Raw genomic sequence first — 21,404 nt, forward strand, 5'->3', positions numbered from 1 at the left:
AGAGACTCTTATCATGTTATTTGTAAACCATCACATTATTTAGTAACAACAAACATCGCTAAACTGAATGGTCATTCTACAGAGCAATACTGAAAGGAAAGGGTTCTCCTCAGTGACTGAGTGTTTAGCAGTGAAAAAAAGTTGAGCCCTATCTGTCTAGCTTATTGAATAGCATCACTGATACCAATAATAGTTTACTATGTACCAGGCTTTGCAAAGGGCTTTTATAAACTGTTGTTTCATTTATTTTCCACAATAAACTTACAAAGTAGGTAATAGTCTCATTTAATAAATGAGGAGGAAGTGAAACATGGATAGCTCAAGCGATTAATGCTCTTAACCTAGAAACGAAGAGTGTAACATAGAGACTATAACAGTGATAGAAAATTTACATATTCTGTCATAACTGAAAGAAAAACTCAAACTACATGATCTTAAAGAAGCTATATTACAGGGGTGCCTGGCTGGCTCAGTTGGTAGAACATGTAATTCTTGATCTCGGGGTTGTGAGTTCAAGCTCCACGTTGGGTGTAGAGATTACTTAAAAATAAAATCTTAAAAAAAAAAAAAAGGAAGCTATATTACATATTTGTAGTTTGAAGACATTTATCTATTTCTTATATACTTTTACTTTCAGAGAGCCAATTCCTTAGACATACTGCTAACATGAAGGCATCTGTTACAGTTTACAAAAGTGCAGTATTAATTACACCAGTATCCTAATTATGCTGTCAGAAATAAAACTTGTAGAAGCACAATATTCAAACTAAATACAAACATGACAGCTTTTAAGGTTAAGTCTGAAAATTTTGTAATATGGTTATAACAAAAGAAGTAAATGTTACTAACATTTTAAAGTATAATTTCCATGTAAGTGGGAATGCTTAAATTTTTGTCTTCTAATTATATTTCATAGAGTAAATGTGCAGTCTGCAAAAACCAAGTAATTCCCAGCATCCACTTTGAAAAGGGATCATCACAATTATATTTGTTGGGGTAGGGTAGGGTAAGCACTGTTAGTCATATTCTAAGTCTGAAAAAAAAGCTTCAATGAAACCAGATGATTTACGCCAGGTCACCTAGATAGATTTCTTTCCTGAAAGAGTTAAGAGCTTTGTTTTGTCAATAAAGGATCCTTCAACCTTAAATATCTGCTTATACAGCTTTACTTTTTGTTAGTAGTATTATGACACCAAATATTTACATATAGTTAAAAAGGCTACAGGCAAAAAATTTGCAAATAAATGTGGGAGAAAATGCAAATATAAAATTTGAGTACAAAAATGTTACATAACAGTACACAACACTGTTATCTACATCTATATCTTCTCTGTAATTAAACACTTTATGTTTATCTATATGTTATGCTATGCTCACCCCAAGTGCAGCTACCATCTGTCACCATACAACACTATTATTGACTATATTCCCTGTGCTGTGGTGACATGTACTCGCTTGTGGTGAGTATAGAATATAGTTGTCGAATCACTTTGTTGTACACCCGAAACTAATGTAACACTGTGTGTTAACTATACTTCAATAAAAAAAGTTTTTGCATATATCTAAATAAAATAAGTTAATATTCTACACTAAATATCACTTTCAAATTGTGTTTCATAAGGTCTCATCTTTTATTGGGAGCACTCACCATCAATTTCAGAAAAAACAAAACAAAACAAAACAAAAAACAGTTAAAATTATTCCTTATACCCCACATGAAAAGAAATTTCATCTAAATTCAGTATTTAACAATAAAAAATAAAACATGAAACTATAAAAAAAGAACACATATTGGCAGTTTAACAGAAAAAAAATGAAAAGATGTTCAATTTTCTTAATAATTAAAAACAAGTAAAATTTAAAAATACCATTATTTTGTATCTGTTAATAAACAGTAAATAGACCCTAGCAGTCCACGGGCAAAAAGGCACTTTTAAACATTATGCATCGTTCTAGCCTTTCCAATCTAAGTAACACACTTCAGAATTCTAGATATGCGTATCTTTTAGTCCAACAATTCCTTCTCTAGGAATTTACTCCACAAACTGATGGAAATGTGTGCTCAAGTATACACACAAGAATTTTCCCAAACTGTCTAAATGCCCAAGATATTAAACAAATTAGAATATACCCATAAATGCCACTGTTATAAATTAGGTAGACTTTCTAAAAATAAACATGGAAAGATGTCTCTAATTAATGAAAAGCTTACAAAGCAACAAATATAATAGGATCACAATCACATTAAGAATGTTTTGCTTATTTTTATATAAACACAGAGAAGAAGAAACAGGTAGATATATTCTGGACAACATCAATAAATTCACATTTTTACTTTTTAAAATAGGATAAAAACTTTTGTAACCCAGTGTTCATAAATGAAAACTTTCAGAAAGCAATGCATAAAAGGTACCCTTACTGTTTAATATGGGAGCTATTACCTATAAGATTATAATTTGTGCTAAAACCAACATCCTTTATCATGAGGCACAGAACTGTCCAAAATCTCTCACATGTGTTTAAAAAGGCCTTTTTGGGGGAAAACTGTCCTAATATATCCAAAACAGTTTCCTGTTGATACCGTAAATCGAAGGGCTATCTTCTGTTGGTGAGGCAAAGCTGCCATTCTATACACCTCAGAAGCGTAATGTACTAAAGATGAAGATGGCCGATACGACTGTCCGTTCCATTCTACAATGAAGCATGGAAGTTTACTTCAAAACCAAGAAGGCCCTGATTTATTCTTTCCTTATAACTTTCCTCTTGAAAATACTTTTTAAGAAAGAAAATATCAATGTATAGTGCAAGAATGAGAAGAAAAAAACTCAAAGGAAGTTCACATTTAATGAGGATTATACTTCATAAAGGCGAAGATTTTGTCCATTTTGTTTCCATACGTATCCTCAATGCCTAACACAGCATCTGGCATCTAGCAGTAGATGCGCAACAAATATCTGTTAAATTAATAAGTTGAATGATAAAAGTTGCTCAAGAGAAAAAAGATTAGACGCTATTATGGAATAAAATGTTTCTACAAATTTGGAAAGATTATGGACTACTGAGGTATTATAAGAACAAGAAAGAATATGTAAAATTTTCCAAACATTTTGCAACTCAAGAAATTGAGTTCATTGAGTCTACCATTTTTCAGGAATTTTTCCAGTAAGTGCTAGGGCTATGGTTAACGAGGGAGATATCAACCTTCTCCTGTATGTACCATTTTCTATCAGATGGCCGCTGGGAACAAACAACTGCTAACACTTACTATATACTTATGTGCCACACACTACAGTAAGAAATTTACATTATCATTTCTTCACAACAACCTATGACACCGGTACTATTATTACACTATTTTGCTCATAAGGAAACAGAGACACAGAAGAGTTAGGCAACACCGCCCAAGGTCACACAGCTAGTAAGTGGAAGAAAAGGAAGAATCTTAACATTCTGCACAGGTAGCACCCACATAACACAATACTATTCCCTTACTCACATTGAAGAAAATGAAAGAATTAAAATATTTCATATGGAGGAAACAACTATCATCTTTGGAATGCACTCCAACAAAATCTACTTGCTGAAGAGGGATGACAGCCCCATGGGAACACACTATGCCATCTTCTATTTTTGCATATATATTTTAAAGTTTCACAAATATTAAAAATCCAAAAAGATCCACTTAGGGGAATGGGCACTTATTCACACAATGTTAATGAAAAAATAAATTAGCACAACCTTCAAGAAAGTAACATGGAAGTACATATTAAACTTTTAAATGTGTATATTCTTTGATTCAGCATCCCAGTTTGAAATTTAGCCTATAGAAATAATAACATAAATATTTCCTTATAAGACTATTTACTTTAGCACTATAATAAAATAATAAAAATATAAATGCTAATTAACAGAGAAATAATTAATAAACCAATCATACAGGCAGTTACAGAAGAATGTTATGGGCCATATTTAAAAGATGGATAAATCTGATTGTTCTGACAAGTTATCCATGAAAAATTATCAAATTATTTTTTTTTAATGCAAACCGATACTATTATTACATTTCCTAGTTTAACGGACACACGCACGTGTGTGTGTGTGTGTGTGTGTGTCGTACAGTAGTGGTGGGTACAAACGGGAAAAGCTGAAAATGATACAAAGCAAATTCAAGGGTGGTCAATGGGAGTGTGGGTTTGCCTTCATTATTTAAATGCTTTTTAGGTATTGGGATTATAGGTTATTTTTACTTGTTTGGTATACACAAGTTAGGGGGAAAAATACAGTATTTGCCAAAAGAATATTGGAGGTGCTTTTATATTGCAAGCTCCTTGAAATGCATTTATTTTTGTATCCCAAGCCTGGAACATAGCATAAATATTTACTAAATGAAGGAATGCTGATTACCAGCTAGGACTTTCCACAAGACATTATGTTCCTACTGACTCAGATTTGTAGACCTGTAAATAAAACCACAATGCAATTAGAAAGGACACTTAAGAAAGAAAGAAAATATACCTTCCAAAACTTCACTGTTACGAGATTTGATCTGTAGAAAACAAGCAAAATTACCAATGAAAACCTGCCCCCTCCCTAGGGGAAAAAAAAAAAAAAAATCAACCTAGAAAATGTGGTTCCCAAATAGCTGTATGACCTCAGGTAAGTCACTTAACCTTCTTAAGCTTCAGTTTCTTTATTTAAAAAAACTGAAGCTATTAGTAACTCGTAAGGATCCTGTAAGAATTCATGAATGTGCCTGGTAAATTGTAGAGCAGTATTAAAAATGTGAAGATATTTATTACTATAAAGCTAATAAATACACATGGGTGGAAACTAAGCCAGGCATACCTGCATCACCAAACATCAGCAAGGCAGCAGCAATTGCTCCATCCATAGTGCTTGTTGATTCAATCAACTGACAGAACGAGAAAACATTGTTTGAAAAAGAACAGTTTAAGAAGTCTTTCACAAAAGTCTGTACAATGTAAGCATTTCTTAAAACGTTTTTGGATGTATTATCACTGTTGGTGAAATACATACAGTATATTCAAGCTTTCGTTATTTTTGTGTTTTAATTGCAAGGTTCTACGCTGAAGCCTTAAAAACTCCCTACTTATATGTCCAGGCAAAGAATGAGGGAGAGAAGAGGTAGTGAGGAAGAGGGACACTTGTAGACATCTGTATTATTCCTTTTTTGTTTATGAAAAAATAACCCACAATTCTGTAATCACTTTTTAAAACATCTAATACTTCTTAAGATGAGTGGGATGAAGCGTTCTTTTTGATTTTTCCTCTATTTCTGAATCGCCTGAATTTATTAAAGAACATAGTCCTATACTATTTATATAATTAATATCCTCAATATATAATTTTTATACTATTCTATAACACTTTGTATTTCATAAGGAATTAAACATCCTACATTTTCCTTTTGCTATAGTTTCCCTAATTTCCAATGAGTTACTTGTTTTAAAAAAATCTTGCATTTTGGTGTGGTAATTCAGATCTTTCTTACTTGTTTTATAATTATTGAATAAATGCTTTTATTTAAAAACTGGAAAAGATAAAATAAAACAAATGAAAAATCTTACATCTTTTAATAAGCTATTTTTATATTAAATTAAATAGTCTAAAATCAATTAAGAGCACTCTCTTCTACTGGTTTTCTTAATCTTGAATCCTTAAATATCCTATAAGCCCGACCCCCCCAATTATCAAAATAACCAAATCACATGCATATCAAGTTTAGGATTAAATTTATATTTTACAACTTCTTGAATTGCCTTATATGGGTGTAAGAGCCTCTGCAAAGCACTTTATAAATGTTATGTTAAATCTCTTGAAATGATGGGGATCAGCTGAAACAAGAGTACTTCAAGAGTGCTCTGCTTTGGAGTAATATGCTAAACTCCCTAAATTTCAAATATTCATGCAATGAAACATGAACACAATTCTGTGTATCAATCCTATTCTCCCTCTGTAATTATAAAATTAGAGATAAATATTCTTACAGAAGAAAAATACCCTTAAACTACATGAACAATTAGCAATCAGGCTAAGAAATATTTTTAAATTGAGATTTGTTCCTTTGAATATTTAATACTCCATCACGTATATTCTGTTAGAAGCTCTTTCCAACATTGTTAAGTAGCTTCTGTAGCTACTACTCATTACATGCATTGTCTTCTTATTCCAAGAAAAAAAAAAAAAAAAAAATCACATCAGGAGGAAAATAACACCCCAAAGTGCAAACTCAAGATACCACTAAAGTTTCATTTAGCTAACAGTAAGAGGGTATCAAAATGACTTAGGGAAAAAAAGATTCATGTTAAAAGTAACAGAGAACGGTAATAATTTATTCTATAGTTTAAAGTAGGAGGCTCAGGACCACCTTCAGTTCAGACACATTGTTTGGCCTGAACAGTATTGTTATGTTTTTATTTAAATTTGTTACCATAAGAAGTTAACAAATTTACTGATAGAACACGGATGAATCCCAAACCCTTATGCTAAATAAAAGATGCCAGTGGCAAAAGATCACATATTATATAATCCCATTTATATAAGATGTGAAGAATATGCAAACCTAAAGACAGAGATTATTGGTTGCCTAGAGCTGGAGGAGGAAAGTGGGGAGTGATTGTTAAGGACTACAGAGTTTCTTTTTAGAAATATAAATGTTCTAAAATTAGATTACAGTGACAATTGCACAACTTTGCAGGTACACTAAAAACCACTAAATGACACACTTTAAATAGGTGTTCTTTATGACACTTAAACTATATCCCAAGAATGCTATTAAATTGATCAACAATAAAAAAAAATCCAGCATTTTGACTTTATTTGGAAAATCTGAATACCTGATAAAAAATGGGCTATCACGGATATCACACAGCCATATCACGGTGGTGCTAGAGAGTACCTACCCGTTTGAGAAAGAGCGAATACTCTATAATATGCTGGTGTCTATCACTTCAAAGTTACCTGCCTAGCCCATACAGATATGGAAACTCCTGAGGTTCAGACTGGAGACAGTGGTGATGACAGATAAAAAGGTGAAAAACATATAAACTTGCAATTAAATGATCCCCTTACACGGTCATTTAACTAATAAGTGACAGAGCTAGGAATAAACGCTTTACTAGTAATCTTCCGAGATTTATTCTCTACCTGAAATTTAATTGATAATCAATTTTTATGTGCCCTTGTAACGAGCTGCCTATTATAATCCAAATATAGCCACGTATTTTGTTTCTACATGGGTCAATGTTTCTCAGCAAGGGTGCTATTGGTGAGATAATTCTTTTGTTATGTAGGATCATCCTGCATACAGAGGGTGTTTAGTGTTCCTGGCCCCATGGCACTAAATGTCAATAGCCAACCCTTTGTCATTATGATGACCAAAAAAAAAGCCTGCTGTCATTTCTGATAGTTTCTAGTGGGAGATGGGGAAGTCTCTACTTTAGAACCATTTAAACTCAAAACAAAATTTCACAAGCTATGTTAGCTATTAAGGGAAACACAACTTATTGTATCATTTATAGGCGAATAACCTTACCTATTTAAAAAGTTAAGACTCCCAACAAGAAAATCTCTGGCATTTACTTCTATTATTACATAAAATAAAAATTAATTATCTCAAACATATCTTAAAAAAAGACTATCCTCTAAATACAGTACTAGATACAAGAGAAATACAACATTATTATAGCTATAATAACAAATTACTATAAAATGGTATAACCTTAAGTAAGTCACTGTCACTTCTTTGTGGGAAAAGTTCCTTCAAGGTCTGAAGTTTAGCATCTTTAAGGTCTTCCAATTCCGAAAAGTCTTCCATTTCTGAAATATCATCATTATGTCTACCTGCCATGGTAGGAAGGCTCTGGGACTCTTCATCTTCAGATGGCTCAGAACTAAAAATATTTTCAGAGGAAAAAAACAATATTTTAATGGATTATTGTTATTTTATTACAATCATATACATATATATGTAATACAGTTCTTTTCAATCAGAATGCAATCTATCCCTGTCAAAGATTAAAAGAAATTTTTCCATTTCAGTATGGTTATACTGTATATATAAACCTACATTCCCAGAGTTAGCATACTTCGTAAAGATCTTCATATTATCTGGGCTGGGATGGAAAAGAACAATAAGATACCTGGTATTTATTTTAAGATACACAAACATGTATTACATGTCCACTTTCTCTTTCCTATTCTTTTTTCACCTATACTCTATTATCAGACCAGCATTGTCAAGTTGTTCTTGAGAAATTATAAAGCCTACACTAACACAAAGATAAACAAACTTTCATGGCCTACCTAGGTGATCAGAATCTAAGTATTAAAATCATAATGGTCCCATTCAGTACCAGAATCTCTGCCAAGAACAAAACATGTCTTCAGACAAGGAGCATTTATTCCATGTGAGGTTTTATTTTATAACAACTAACTTTAATCTCATTCCATCTTAATTTATATGTTTATCCTATACAAAAGACATTTGGGGCCAAATTTTACTCATCCATCTCCCAAACTAACAAAAATCTCATTTTGAAATGCTGGTTTTCTACCATGATGGCCATTCTGGAGATCTGAAGGTAGAAGTATATCAAGTGGATAAAGGTTATAAAGATCAGAGAAAGGAAGGTGGGAATTTAGTTATGAACATTCCTAGTGTCAGAGAATACATGACTTTGCTATGCAGCTAATTCTGTACTTGGAAACATATCCAGAATCTGTGTTTTAGTAACTTCACTGTTACCTACTCCTATTAGTTCAGTTGTCCTGGTCAGGACACTAGTTTTTCCTGAGAGTCCCCCAAAACATTTAAAGGCAGATCCCCAAGGACCAGGAATATATACTTTAACAAGCTTTTGGCAGACATCTTGATCCTGCTCTGAGAAAATGCTTTGAGAAAAGTAACTAGGTAAAATAAATCACTTCCTTTGTAACTAATGCCTGTCCTTCAATATTTGAAGGTGATTACATGGCTCTCCCTTTCCATGACACCCACACCTCTCATTCTGAATGTACTAAACTTTGAATTCTCATTCTGCTTTACTACAGTCACATTTCCCGATTCTGCCACCTAGTTCAGTGAGAAAATTCAGGTTGTAATCTTCTCACAATTTCTGCCCTGGATAACCACTTTCAAAGGTTCATATTCTGCCAGCCATTACCTTCACCTAATGATTGGATTCACCACTATTTGGTGAGACAAACTCATGTACCTTTTGACGTAGTATTTATGTTGCCTACAAATCTTAACATGCCTTGGATTTAACATCCAGTTCACAGGAAATAAAAGCAAGAGAGGAATACATTCAATACCATCATGAGGAAACAATCAGAAAAATCTGTTTTCTCTAAGAAAAGCCTATTCTTCACTAAGTTAAAATCATTTAAAAAGAGGGAAGAGGACTGTTCAAGATCAAAAGAAAAGTCAGGAGTTTTAACATTCGAATGCAGTGGATTCTCCTTGTTTGGATCCTGGTTTGAAAAAGTAGCTATAAAATACATGAATATAAACTGGGAATTAGAAAATACTGGAGAATTTTTCACTGATAGCAGTACTGGATTTTCAGGAGGAGGAAGATGTATCACCAAGTATTAGTAAGGGTAGAAATGTTGGGATGTCCATAATTTAAAAAACTCTAGGTCAGTAATAATACATGAAACAATGAAACGAACAAGGAAAAATGTTAACAAATGTTAAGTCTAGGTGGTAAGTATATGGGTGTTCACTGTCCATTATTTTATTTTCTTATATGCCTAAAAGATTTAAAACTAAAGGAAAAAAATCTACAAAAACAAGAGTTTGTGTCCTTTTATCTGGTCTCAGATCAAGTTCTTCCCTTCTGCTGAAGATAAAGTCCCCTCTCAGTGCTAAGGGATTCTAGCCCTTTCTACTTCCTACAGTACCTTGTTTCAACTATCTACTGTCTTCTTTCCTCAATCTCTCTCTCTAAGCTCTTCCTCCCAAGCCTACAATGGGCTCAAGACTGAATTAATGAATTCAATGTACCAAGAGTTCTAGAACTGTGGACACAGCACTGAAATAAGCAAATTCTCAGGGTGCCCGGATGGCTATCAGTTAAGCATCCGACTTCAGCTCAGGTCATGATCTCACGGTTCGTGGGATCGAGCCCTGTATCGGGCTCTGTGCTGACAGCCCAGAGCCTGGAGCTTGCTTCCAATTCTGTGTCTCTTTCTCTTTCTCTCTCTGCTCCTCCCCGACTCGTATGTGCGCACACTCTCGCTCTCTCTCAAAAATAAATTAAAAAAAAAAAAAAAGTAAGAAATAAGCAAATTCTCCTTTCCTCCACAAATTTTATAAAACTGATTTTCTACTTGCTCATTTCCTATATAGTTCTCATCTCAATGTTTTACTACCTTCTGCCCCACCATTTCTTTTTTTATTAAAAAAAAAAAATTTTTTTAGGCTTTATTTATTTTTGAGAGTGAGAGAGAGCAAGAGAAAGCAAGCAAGCATGAGTGGGGGAGGAGCAGAGAGAGAGGGAGACACGGAATCTGAAGCAGGCTCCGGGCTCTGAGCTGTCAGCACAGAGCCCAACGCAGGGCTTGAACCCACAAACTGTGAGATCATGACCTGAGCCAAAGTCGGACGCCTAACAGACTGAGCCACCCAGATGCACCTGCCCCACCATTTCAATGAAATTGTTCTTATGAGGGCAATAATATCCTCTAAAATGTCAAATGTAATAAAAATCTTTCATTGGTTATCTATTCCTCTGTAGTCTCATCCACTGTTGACACATCTCTTTGAAAATCTAGCCCCATACCCATGGGTTCTGGAACATTAGTACTTGTGATTTTCCTTTACCTCTCCACTTATCCTTAATCTCTAAAGAAGGCTTTTCTTTTTTTTTTTATTTTTTTTTTATTTTTTTTTTAATGTTTATTTATTTTTGAGACAGAGAGAGAGACAGAGCATGAACGGGGGAGGAGCAGAGAGAGAGAGAGACACAGAATCGGAAGCAGGCTCCAGGCTCTGAGCCATCAGCCCAGAGCCCGACGCGGGGCTCGAACTCACGGACGGCGAGATCGCAAGATCGTGACCTGAGCTGAAGTCGGACGCCCAACCGACTGAGCCACCCAGGCGCCCCTAAAGAAGGCTTTTCTTTAGCCTTGACACATAGAAAACATTAAATAAGTCATCCAAGTACTCTGATCATATGCCTTCAATCTAAAGACAAAATAAAACTTGTAAACAAATTCTGAACTCTACTTAATAGGCTTACAATGGTCAAGTGGTAGGATTACAGCAATTCTTAAACTATCTTATGTATACTGGATAATTGAACCAATTAAGAAATAAACTGCTATTGTAAGAAGGCAGAGTTCTCATACTCACAAAAGGAAATATAGAAGGAGGCAAGGAAGAGGCTTATAATGGTAGAGTAGAATTAAAGGAATCATTAAGGGCGCCTGGGTGGCTCAGTCGGTTAAGCATCCAACTCTTGATTTCGGCTCAGGTCATGACCTCATGGTTCATGACTTCAAGCCCCACATCAGGCTCTGCACTGTTTGGGATTCTCTCCCTCTCTCTCCTCTCAAAATAAATAAATAAACTTAAAAAAAAAAGTCTGATTAAAAACCTGATTGAAAAACACACATTCTATTAGAATACCAAATAATGAAAGTAAAAAATCTGAAATGCTAGTTAAAATAACCAGCAATATACAACCATCAGTATAATAACTGATTCTGGTTAGAATCATCAATAAATACTGTAACTACTAAGTGAAGGTCTGCTAAGGAATAAGATCATTAGCTAATCTCAAAGGATCTGCCCATAGATTAATCACTGTAAAGGGGAAAATGGTAACTTTAGAGGTGAAACCTGGCAGGGTTCTGAGTGATCCAAGTATACTTCCCCAATAAAGAGACAAATCACTATCACTGTGCCTTGAAACATGACACACTGAGGCCACAAAATCATTTATGTAGCGTTCCTGCCACTTAACCTAAATTTAATCATGAAGAAAATCAGGTTAAGTAGAAACTGAGAAACATCCTTAAAAAAAATGGCCTCTTACTTTCAAAGGCCAGAAACATGAGAAACAAACAAACAAAAAGGCTGAGAAACTGTTTCAGATTCAATGAGACTAAAGAGGTATGATACTAGGTAAAAAAATTCAACATGACACTGAGGGAAAAATTACTATAAAGTACTATTTAAAATATGGTCCAAGGATCGACCGCTAGTTCTTAAACTCACACTTTGTTATATCCATCAATGACAGGATAAGAAATTTATACGAGAAGGTAAAACAAGTAACATTACTAAGGATATTGCTTAATCCAGCTGATTTTTCCTTATACAACCTCCTGGCAAAGGAACTGTACAGTGATTTACATTCCAGGGCACATTCTTTATTTACAAACCAGGACTTTGGAATACCGCTACTATAAAGGACATTTACCTGGGATTAACAGGTAAAATTTAAATATACACTGTACATTAGATAACTATACTGTGCCAATGTTAACTGGTATTTCTGCATTTGAAATTCTACTTTTGTAATTTAAGAGAATAACCTTGTTCTTAGCAGGTACATGTGAATCTAATACATTTAACCACGCAGGATCTTCACTATTTTTCTTCACTATTTTTTATTTCAGAGTGAATTTCAGGAGAAAGGCATACTCATCATAGCTTACAATAAATTCATTTTAAGAGGAAATTCTCATCTTCTCATCAGCCATAGGCAGTACCGATCTCTCGCTCCTTGCAACATTTTCTTCACTTAGCTTCTGATCACACAATCTTTTGACCTTTCTCTTACCTCAACAACTATTCCTTCTTAGAACCTCTCCAGATTTCTTCCCATTTCTCTGTTCCTAAAATCCCAAGTTCCCCTGACCTGAGTCCTTCAACCAAGAGATCTTCTTTTTTCCAGCTATATTAGTGTCCCCTGGTGATTTCATTTTATCATATGACTTTAAATATCAGATCTATATTCTCACAATTCCTAAATTTAGATGCTACCCAGACCTCCCCCCAGAACTCAAATGTCACAAATCCAATTGCCTACTTAACATCTCCTGCCTAGATGTCTAAGAGTCTTCTTGCCTTCAAAAGGAGCTCCCCCTATCACACTCAAAACTGTCTTCCGTATCTCAGCTATTAGTAACAGTCCTTCCAGTTGCTTAGGCCAATCTCAGGGTCATGTTTGCCTCCCTTTTCCCACCCAATATCAACAATAAAACCTCTCTGCTCTACCTTCAAAGTATATGTAGAATCTAACCCCTTCTAATCATCCCCACAAGTAGTAGCCCAGGCTAAGTGTCCATCATTTCTTGCCTGGGTTATAACAGTATCCATACTTCTACACTGCTCCCCTACAGCCTCAAAGACCTTTTTAAACAAGTGAGTGAGATAATTTTACGCCTCTTATCACTACACTCCATTAGCTTCCTACCTCATTCAAAATAAAAGCTAAATAGCCTATGGGCTTAATACCATTAAATCCCTCTTCTACCCTGCTGCTTACCTTGTGACATTATGTCTTTCACTCTCTATCATTTGTTTCCTTAGAAACATCGGGCATAGGGGCGCCTGGGTGGCGCAGTCGGTTAAGCGTCCGACTTCAGCCAGGTCACGATCTCGCGGTCCGTGAGTTCGAGCCCCGCGTCGGGCTCTGGGCTGATGGCTCAGAGCCTGGAGCCTGTTTCCGATTCTGTGTCTCCCTCTCTCTCTCTGCCCCTCCCCCGTTCATGCTCTGTCTCTCTCTGTCCCAAAAATAAATAAACGTTGAAAAAAAAAATTAAAAAAAAAAAAAAAAAAGAAACATCGGGCATAATACCACTTCAGGGTCACTGAACAAGTTACTTTCAATGACCAGAATACTCCTCCCTTCCTTCCACCTTCATATCCAGATAGTTCACACTTTCTTACCCCCTTCAGGTCTTTACTCAAGCATTATCTTCTCAATAAAGCTTTTTTCCAACTGTGTTCTTTAGAAACCACACTCCTATCCCTGACCCTGAGCTCCATTATTTTCCTTCCCTTTTGGCCATAATATTATTTGGCATACTATATTGTTTGTTTGTTTATTGTCTTTCTACCTGACTATAATATAAGCTCCGTGCTACTCCACAGGATGTGCCCAAAAATGTTAAAATGATTTGACTCTGAGACTCAAGAACAGATCATAAAGCAGTTACAGATGATCAAAGGTACATGTTAAAATAATTTCCCTATCTATGGAGGGCTAAAAAAGTTATTTCCTCTCACTAACCTTTTTACTGAAAATGACTGTTATCCAGAAGCATACGCTGTGTGTGCATGCCCATACACATACACGGTACCTCTCTATAGCTCTAAGTCAGGGAAAAATAACAAAGATGCAATAGGGAAAAGGCAAAAAAAATGAAGAAAAGAGAGAAGTCACCAAGGTAATTTTCAAATTAAACAATTTTTTCTTGAAAATCCTCTTACATAGACAAATATAACCAATCTATTGAGCTGCTTACACTATAATCACTGTGTCTTTGTTGAACTTTCTCTCTTGGACTGTACTGGAACAATTTGGAGACACGGCATCTTCACTATCAGAAGACAGATCAATATACTGTATTCCCCTTTGATTCTTGAAATAGGATATACCAGCTTTTCTTTCATTTTCTGTAGCTTCTGGAACACTAGAATCTTCTGTAAAGAAAAAAAGGAGAAAAGCATTTTGAGCAACTTGAAAATAAATGTGTTTTTGGTAATTATAATCATGTGCTAAACGTCTCTAACTCTGTTCACAGTTTCCATTTCAAAGCCAAAAATTCCTACCAGTTTTTATTTTTATTATTTTTTTAATGTTTCACTTATTTTGTTTTGAAAGGGAGAGAAAAAGCATGAGCAGGGAGAGGCAGAGAGAGCAAGAGAGAAAGGGAGAAAGGGAATCCCCAAGTAAGCTCCGTGCTGTCAGTGCAGAGTCCGATGCAGGGCTCGTTCTCAGGAACTGAACCCTGAGGTCATGACCTGAGCTGAAATCAAGAGTCAGACGTTCAACCAACTGGGCCACCCATGGGTCCCCCTACGAGTTTTTAAAGAAAAAATTAATAGTCAACCAGGGCTGATGTTAAATGATTTCCCATTTCACAGGTTAATTTACTTTCAAGGCCCTAGTAAAAACTGCAAAAGAGAGGTTTGTGCTTTATAGTCTCATCTTTTTCTCTCTGTGCTTTTATTTCCTACTATCCAGTTTTCGCCTAAATGACCACAGACGCTACAGCCTAAAAGACTTGGATTTCAATGTAATCAATCACTCCAAACCTCAGTGTCCTCACCTGTAGAGATGCTAATAATCACAGGGTTAATGTGAATATAAAATCAGAAAATATACATTCAGCATTTAGTTTTGTCATTGGCATATAGCTTATATTCAATAAACATTACCTCTTACACAAATGTTGGTTGAATTATGGCCCCTCCAAAATTCTTAAGTTTAAGTTGCAAACCCCAATACCTCAGAATGTAACATATTTGGAGATAGGGTCTTCAGAGAGATTAAATTAAAGCAAGGCTGTCTGGGTGGGCATCCTAATTCAGTATGACTGATATCTTACAAGAAGAGACAGACACAAAAAATGTATACATGAAGGGAAGGCCATGTGGGAACACAGTGCGAAGGTGGCCATTTGCAAGCCATGGCAAAAGTCCTCAAAAGAAACCAAACCGCCAACGACCTTGATCCTGGGCTTACAGCCCCCAGATGTGTAACAAGATGAATGTGTGTTGGTTAAGCCACCTAATATGGTAATTTGTTATGGCACTTGTCACAAGCTAAAAAAAAGCTGGCATCCTTACAAATAGGTGAGTAAAATATTTTACCAAGGTCTTTCCCCTTCAATATTTGAGTTCCAAAATTATTCTCTCTACTCTCAGCAAAACCACGATTCTCCCTTACATATTTGAGAAGGAAAAGATCAGATTTAAGAAATTCATATTAAAGTAGTTAGTGTCTTAGTCTAGTGAATAGATTTTACAAAGCAATGGCCAGATGAATTTTTAGCTCAAAGGTATCAATTTAAAAAACAATCACTGCCATTAACTACTTTCTAGGTCAGTATCAAGTCCTCAAGTGATGCATAAACATTTTTAATCATCACAGTAATCTTGAGGGCACATACTATATCACCATTTTACAGATTAAGTATAGAGAAAACAATTTGTCCAAAGTCATAAAAGATAAGGAGCAAATCTGAAATCCATGCCTAAAGGTCCAAATCCTTGTACTCTTAATACTCAGGCCATCCCCAATACCTGTCACAAAATGGTAGTAATCATTGTAATGAAGCTCATAAGCCATATTGGTAAGTAACATTAACCAAGGCCTACATGACTACTATTCACCTGTAGGGCACTAAAACAAATTTCTTTTACGTAGCACAATGAAGTCTTATCAACACTACTGATAAACGAGTTACGTTGTTTCCAAAACAACAATTTTACAAATGTTGAGTGAAGAACCTGGATGAAGAACTCTGCACTGGAACAAATTACAGCTACGTTAACTGCCATAAACATGAAGACACTTAAAAATTCTGATAATTATGTTAATAGTGATTATAGCCCAACTCCTATAGAATAAGTATAAGCATCCTATGGACTCTGTTTTTACAAAGTGTTCCTGATATATTACAAATCATACATAAAATTAAAAACTAGATGTCTACTGTATCAAAAATTTGACCTAAAGCTAAATATATTAAACAGTGCTTTCTTTTTTTTTTTTAATTTTTTTTTTTAACGTTAATTTTATTTTTGAGACAGAGAGAGACAGAGCATGAACGGGGGAGGGTCAGAGAGAGGGAGACACAGAATCGGAAACAGGCTCCAGGCTCTGAGCTGTCAGCACAGAGCCCGAGGCGGGGCTCGAACCCACGGACCGCGAGATCATGACCTGAGCCGAAGTCGGCTGCTTAACCGACTGCGCCACCCAGGTGCCCAAACAGTGCTGTCTTTCAAAAGGCTAAGGCAGGGCGCCTGGGTGGCGCAGTCGGTTAAGCTTCCGACTTCAGCCAGGTAGGTCACGATCTCGCGGTCCGTGAGTTCGAGCCCCGCGTCAGGCTCTGGGCTGATGGCTCAGAGCCTGGAGCCTGTTTCCGATTCTGTGTCTCCCTCTCTCTCTGCCCCTCTCCCGTTCATGCTCTGTCTCTCTCTGTCCCAAAAATAAATAAACGTTGAAAAAAAAAAAAAGGCTAAGGCAAAATGATTTGGAATGTCTGTTTTTCAGTCTCTTTATTCAATATGAATAATAATCTTTTCAAAATTAGCTACTTAAATGCCTAAATGCCCGAGGGGGCAGGGCTAAACAAATCTATTCATGAGTATTAGGAGAACTAGAGTTTCTTGAACTTGATTACATATTCATCTTTGGTTTTCTCCCCTTATTTTACATATATTATAATACAAAATATACAATGAAGATGTATCAATTTTTAAAACTAATGCTTGGGGGTGCCTGGGTGGCTCCGTTGGTTAAGCATCCCACTCTTGACTGCGCCTCAGGTCACAATCTCACAGTTGTGGGATCAAGTCCTGTGTCGGGCTCCCCATTTGGCATGGAGGCAACTTGGGATTCTTTTTCTCCTGTCTCCCCCTCTCTCTGCCCCTCCCCTGCTCGAGCCCGGTACGCATTCTCTCTCTCAAAATAAATAAACATTAAAAAAACAAATAAAACTAATGCTTAATATGCTTACTGATGCTTAACAAGAAAAAAAAATAAAGAAGTTTGGCTTACTCTCTATCACATATGCAATCACTTAGAGCTCTCAGTGGTTATGTAACATATATCATAAAAATATGCACATTATACTCTATGTATACAACATACATTGTGTAGGATATGTTATACATATACATATACCTATATATAAAAATATACATTAAACATGTACACTGCTTTGAACCAAGTGGCATGCCCACAGCCCAAATAGTAAGTGACTAACAGAAGAGGTAGTCTGAGGGGCGTCTGGGTGGCTCAGTCAGTTGGGCGTCCGACCTCAGTTCAGGTCATAATCTTGCGCATGGGTTTGAGCCTGTGTCAGGCTTTGTGCTCATGGCTCAAAGCCTGCAGCCTCCTTTGGATTCTGTGTCTCTTTCTCTCTGCCCCTTCCCTGCTCACGTTCTGTCTCTTTCTCTCTCTCTCTCAAAATAAATAAACATTAAAAAAAAAAAAACTAAAAGACAAAAACAAAAACAAAAAAAGAAGAGGTAGTTTGATAATATAGAGGATAAGGGAAGGTTACAATACAACAGCATTTCTCAAACTGCAGAACCCCTTTTGCACTCTTAAAAACTGAGGACCCGAAAGAACTCTTGCTTATGCTGGTTACATCTAAGATACTACCGTATTGGAAAGCGGAAACTGAGAAACTTTACTTATTAAACTGTTTACATAATAACAAATATTATTATGAAAACTATATCCCCTCATGCCACTCCGCTCCCCCAAATTTACTAAGAATGCCACTGTTTTACATTTGTAAAAATCTTTGGTTTAACATAAGACAGATTCTATCTGCTTCTGCAATTCATCTATTGTAGTATACTGTTTTTATTTAGGTTTATGAAGAAAATCATGCCTCAGTTATAGAGTTAGGAAGGGTATTTTCATAGCCTTTTTACAATATTGTGGATATTCCTTGATACTAAACCCGAATTTGACAAGTGGAAGTTTTTTAAAGGCCAGTTGCAATGTGGAATCTGAAACTATATGAATAAACTTCTGCATCTTATTACATTAAAACCCACTGGTCTATCTTGCACTTTAATGTGTTATTTTGTAACACTGTGCTGTGCATTGTAACACTGTGCATTGTAACACCAATGCATTGGTGATTTGAAAAATACTGGTTCACTTGCTGATTATTGTAGATCTTCCAAATGTTGACACATCTCATATTTTATCAAAAAATTAAATTCATTAATGTCACCATTGATCTTCAAGTATCTGGAGACTGTCAAACTCACAGTTGTGGATATGCTAGTTTTCCAAAATCCGAACTTTCCTTTGAAAACTGGAATTTTATTTAAAAAAAATTTTTTTTCAACGTTTATTTATTTTTGGGACAGAGAGAGACAGAGCATGAACGGGAGAGGGGCAGAGAGAGAGGGAGACACAGAATCGGAAACAGGCTCCAGGCTCTGAGCCATCAGCCCAGAGCCTGACGCGGGGCTCGAACTCACGGACCGCGAGATCGTGACCTGGCTGAAGTCGGACGCTTAACCGACTGCGCCACCCAGGCGCCCCAAAAACTGGAATTTTAACACCAGCAATAAATGCTGCCAGTTGTTTTCCTTGGTGTCACTGTTCATCTCTGAGAAAATGTCTGAAATACCTAAGTCTGCTTAGCTACATTTTGTCATTCTTTAAGTAAATATGGTATTCGGTGAAAAAATGGTAAGTTAAATTCACAACTGAAAGCAACTGTTCAAATGTTTTCCCTTGAGAAAGGGATTACTGTATACTTCAAGATGCAGCTAAGGCTGGTTCACATTTTGTTTTATGAAGTATTAAAAAGACACTCACTGTTGGGGCACCTGAGAGGCTCAGTTGCTCAGGTCTTGATCTCATGGTTAGCCTGCTTCAGAACCTCTTCCCCCTCTTTCCTCTGCCCCTCCCACACTCATGCTTGCACACTCTTTCTCAAAAATAAACATTAAAAACAAAAGACACCTATTGCTAAGCCGAGATTTACCAAAATTAACAGTTTTTACCGCTTTATCAAAAACATTTCTTTGGAGGGTGGAGGGGTAGAGAGAGAGGGAGACCCAGAACTCCAAGGGGGCTCCAGGCTTCACGCTGTCAGCACAGAGCCAGATGCCGGGCTCGAACTCCTGAACCGTGAGCCAAAGTAGGATGCTTAACCAACTGAGCCACCCAGGTGCCCCTATCCAAAATATTAAGTGAAACTACCATGTAAAGAATTTTAAGAATCCGGTAACTATTAGAACAGTTTGGAGTCTCGGCCTTGACTTATGCTAAGGCACCAGCAGTTTCACCTACCATTGCTTTAGTACCATCAGGGCAAATATCAACAGAGTAAAAAGGCAAGTAATATCTTATGGTCATGAAAGTAGCTTGCCCTTAGGGATCCTAAAGGTTCACATACCACAGTCTGAAAACAGGTGGGACAGAATAAGAGCTTGTTTATATAAAAATATCAACTTTCCAATATAGTCAATAATTTAGAATTAGAATAATAATGCTTAGATTTGTTTGAACTATTTCTGGAAGTAAGCAACAGCAAAAATAGCTAAGAGGGAATGGCCAAAACCTGATGCAATGATGCTGAGCCAAGGCAAACAAGCACTTTTAAACAGCAGCACAAAAGAGACGGGAAATTAAAGAATGGTAAAGCGTAGAAATAATTATAAAGGTATCAGCTACTATTAAAATCTGACATGTGCTGACTGTCTTCTGTGTAAAAGACACTGTCCAGGAGGTAGGGACTAGTTAAGAAAAAAAAGGGCAAGTTATCGTCCAACTTGCACCAAAGAAATAAATAATAGGAACTAAGTAGTCACGTACACAAGTAACTTATAAAATATAATTCATGCCATGACAGAATAAACAAAATGCTACAGGAACATGCAGGAAAACAGCCTACCCTTTCGTATAAAAACAATAAAAAGGCCTATCATGTTTTAGATAGAAGCTGATTTTGGGCGCCTGGGTGGCTCAGTTAGTTAAGTGTTCAGCTTTTGATTTCGGCTTGGGTCATGATCTCACACTTCATGAGATCAAGCCCCAGATGACCCCTACTTCGGGCTCCATGCTGACAGGGCAGAGCCGGCTTGGGATTCTCTCTCTGCCCCTCCCCTGCTCTCTCTCTCTCAAAATAAACATTAAAAAAAAAAAAAAAAAAAGATGATGATATTTTCTCATTACCAAAAGTTAATGGGAACCTCCATCATGAGAATATGCAAGAAGACTCCACGGTTCCAGGAAGTTTTTCCAAACTAAATTCCCCATTGGTGGTAGGCAGAAAAGAAGGCAATCTTATATTCCAAATTTTTCCAGTTTGTACCCATTCTCATATCTAAGTCTACCATTAAAAAAAAAAGAAGCATTTGGGGTGCCTCGGTGGCTCAGTTGGTTGGGCATTCAACTTTGGCTCGGGTCATGATTTCGCAGTTTGTGGGTTCAAGCCCCACGTTGGGCTGTGAGCTGTCAGCTCAGAGCCTGGAACCTGCTTCGGATTCTGCCCTCTCTCTCTCTGCCCTCTCTGCCCCTCCCCCGCTCATGCTCCATCTCTCTCAAAAATAAACATTAAAAAAAAAAAGAAGCAGCATATAAGCCTGACACTAGTATGACCTTTCCAAATGGTCCAAGATCAAGGACCACTCAAAAACAAAAAATCACTACTAGGAG

The 21,404-nt window shown here is 36.3% G+C and overlaps 1 protein-coding gene across 6 annotated transcripts in view; it reads right to left on the reverse strand.

The window, feature by feature from the left end:
- Window positions 1-21,404, reverse strand: part of SMARCAD1 (SWI/SNF-related, matrix-associated actin-dependent regulator of chromatin, subfamily a, containing DEAD/H box 1) — a 79,600-nt gene that overhangs the window by 46,498 nt on the left and 11,698 nt on the right. For all 6 annotated transcript variants that reach the window (XM_043572171.1, XM_043572181.1, XM_043572180.1 and 3 more), the window contains exons 3-5: window positions 14,506-14,683; window positions 7,742-7,913; window positions 4,846-4,912 (exon numbers count right to left, since the gene is read on the reverse strand). In XM_043572171.1, the coding sequence (XP_043428106.1) occupies window positions 4,846-4,912; window positions 7,742-7,913; window positions 14,506-14,683 (417 nt within the window). The remainder of the gene's footprint in view (window positions 1-4,845; window positions 4,913-7,741; window positions 7,914-14,505; window positions 14,684-21,404) is intronic.

This window comes from Prionailurus bengalensis, chromosome B1 (assembly GCF_016509475.1).
Source record: "Prionailurus bengalensis isolate Pbe53 chromosome B1, Fcat_Pben_1.1_paternal_pri, whole genome shotgun sequence".
NCBI classification, from domain to species: Eukaryota; Metazoa; Chordata; class Mammalia; order Carnivora; family Felidae; genus Prionailurus; species Prionailurus bengalensis.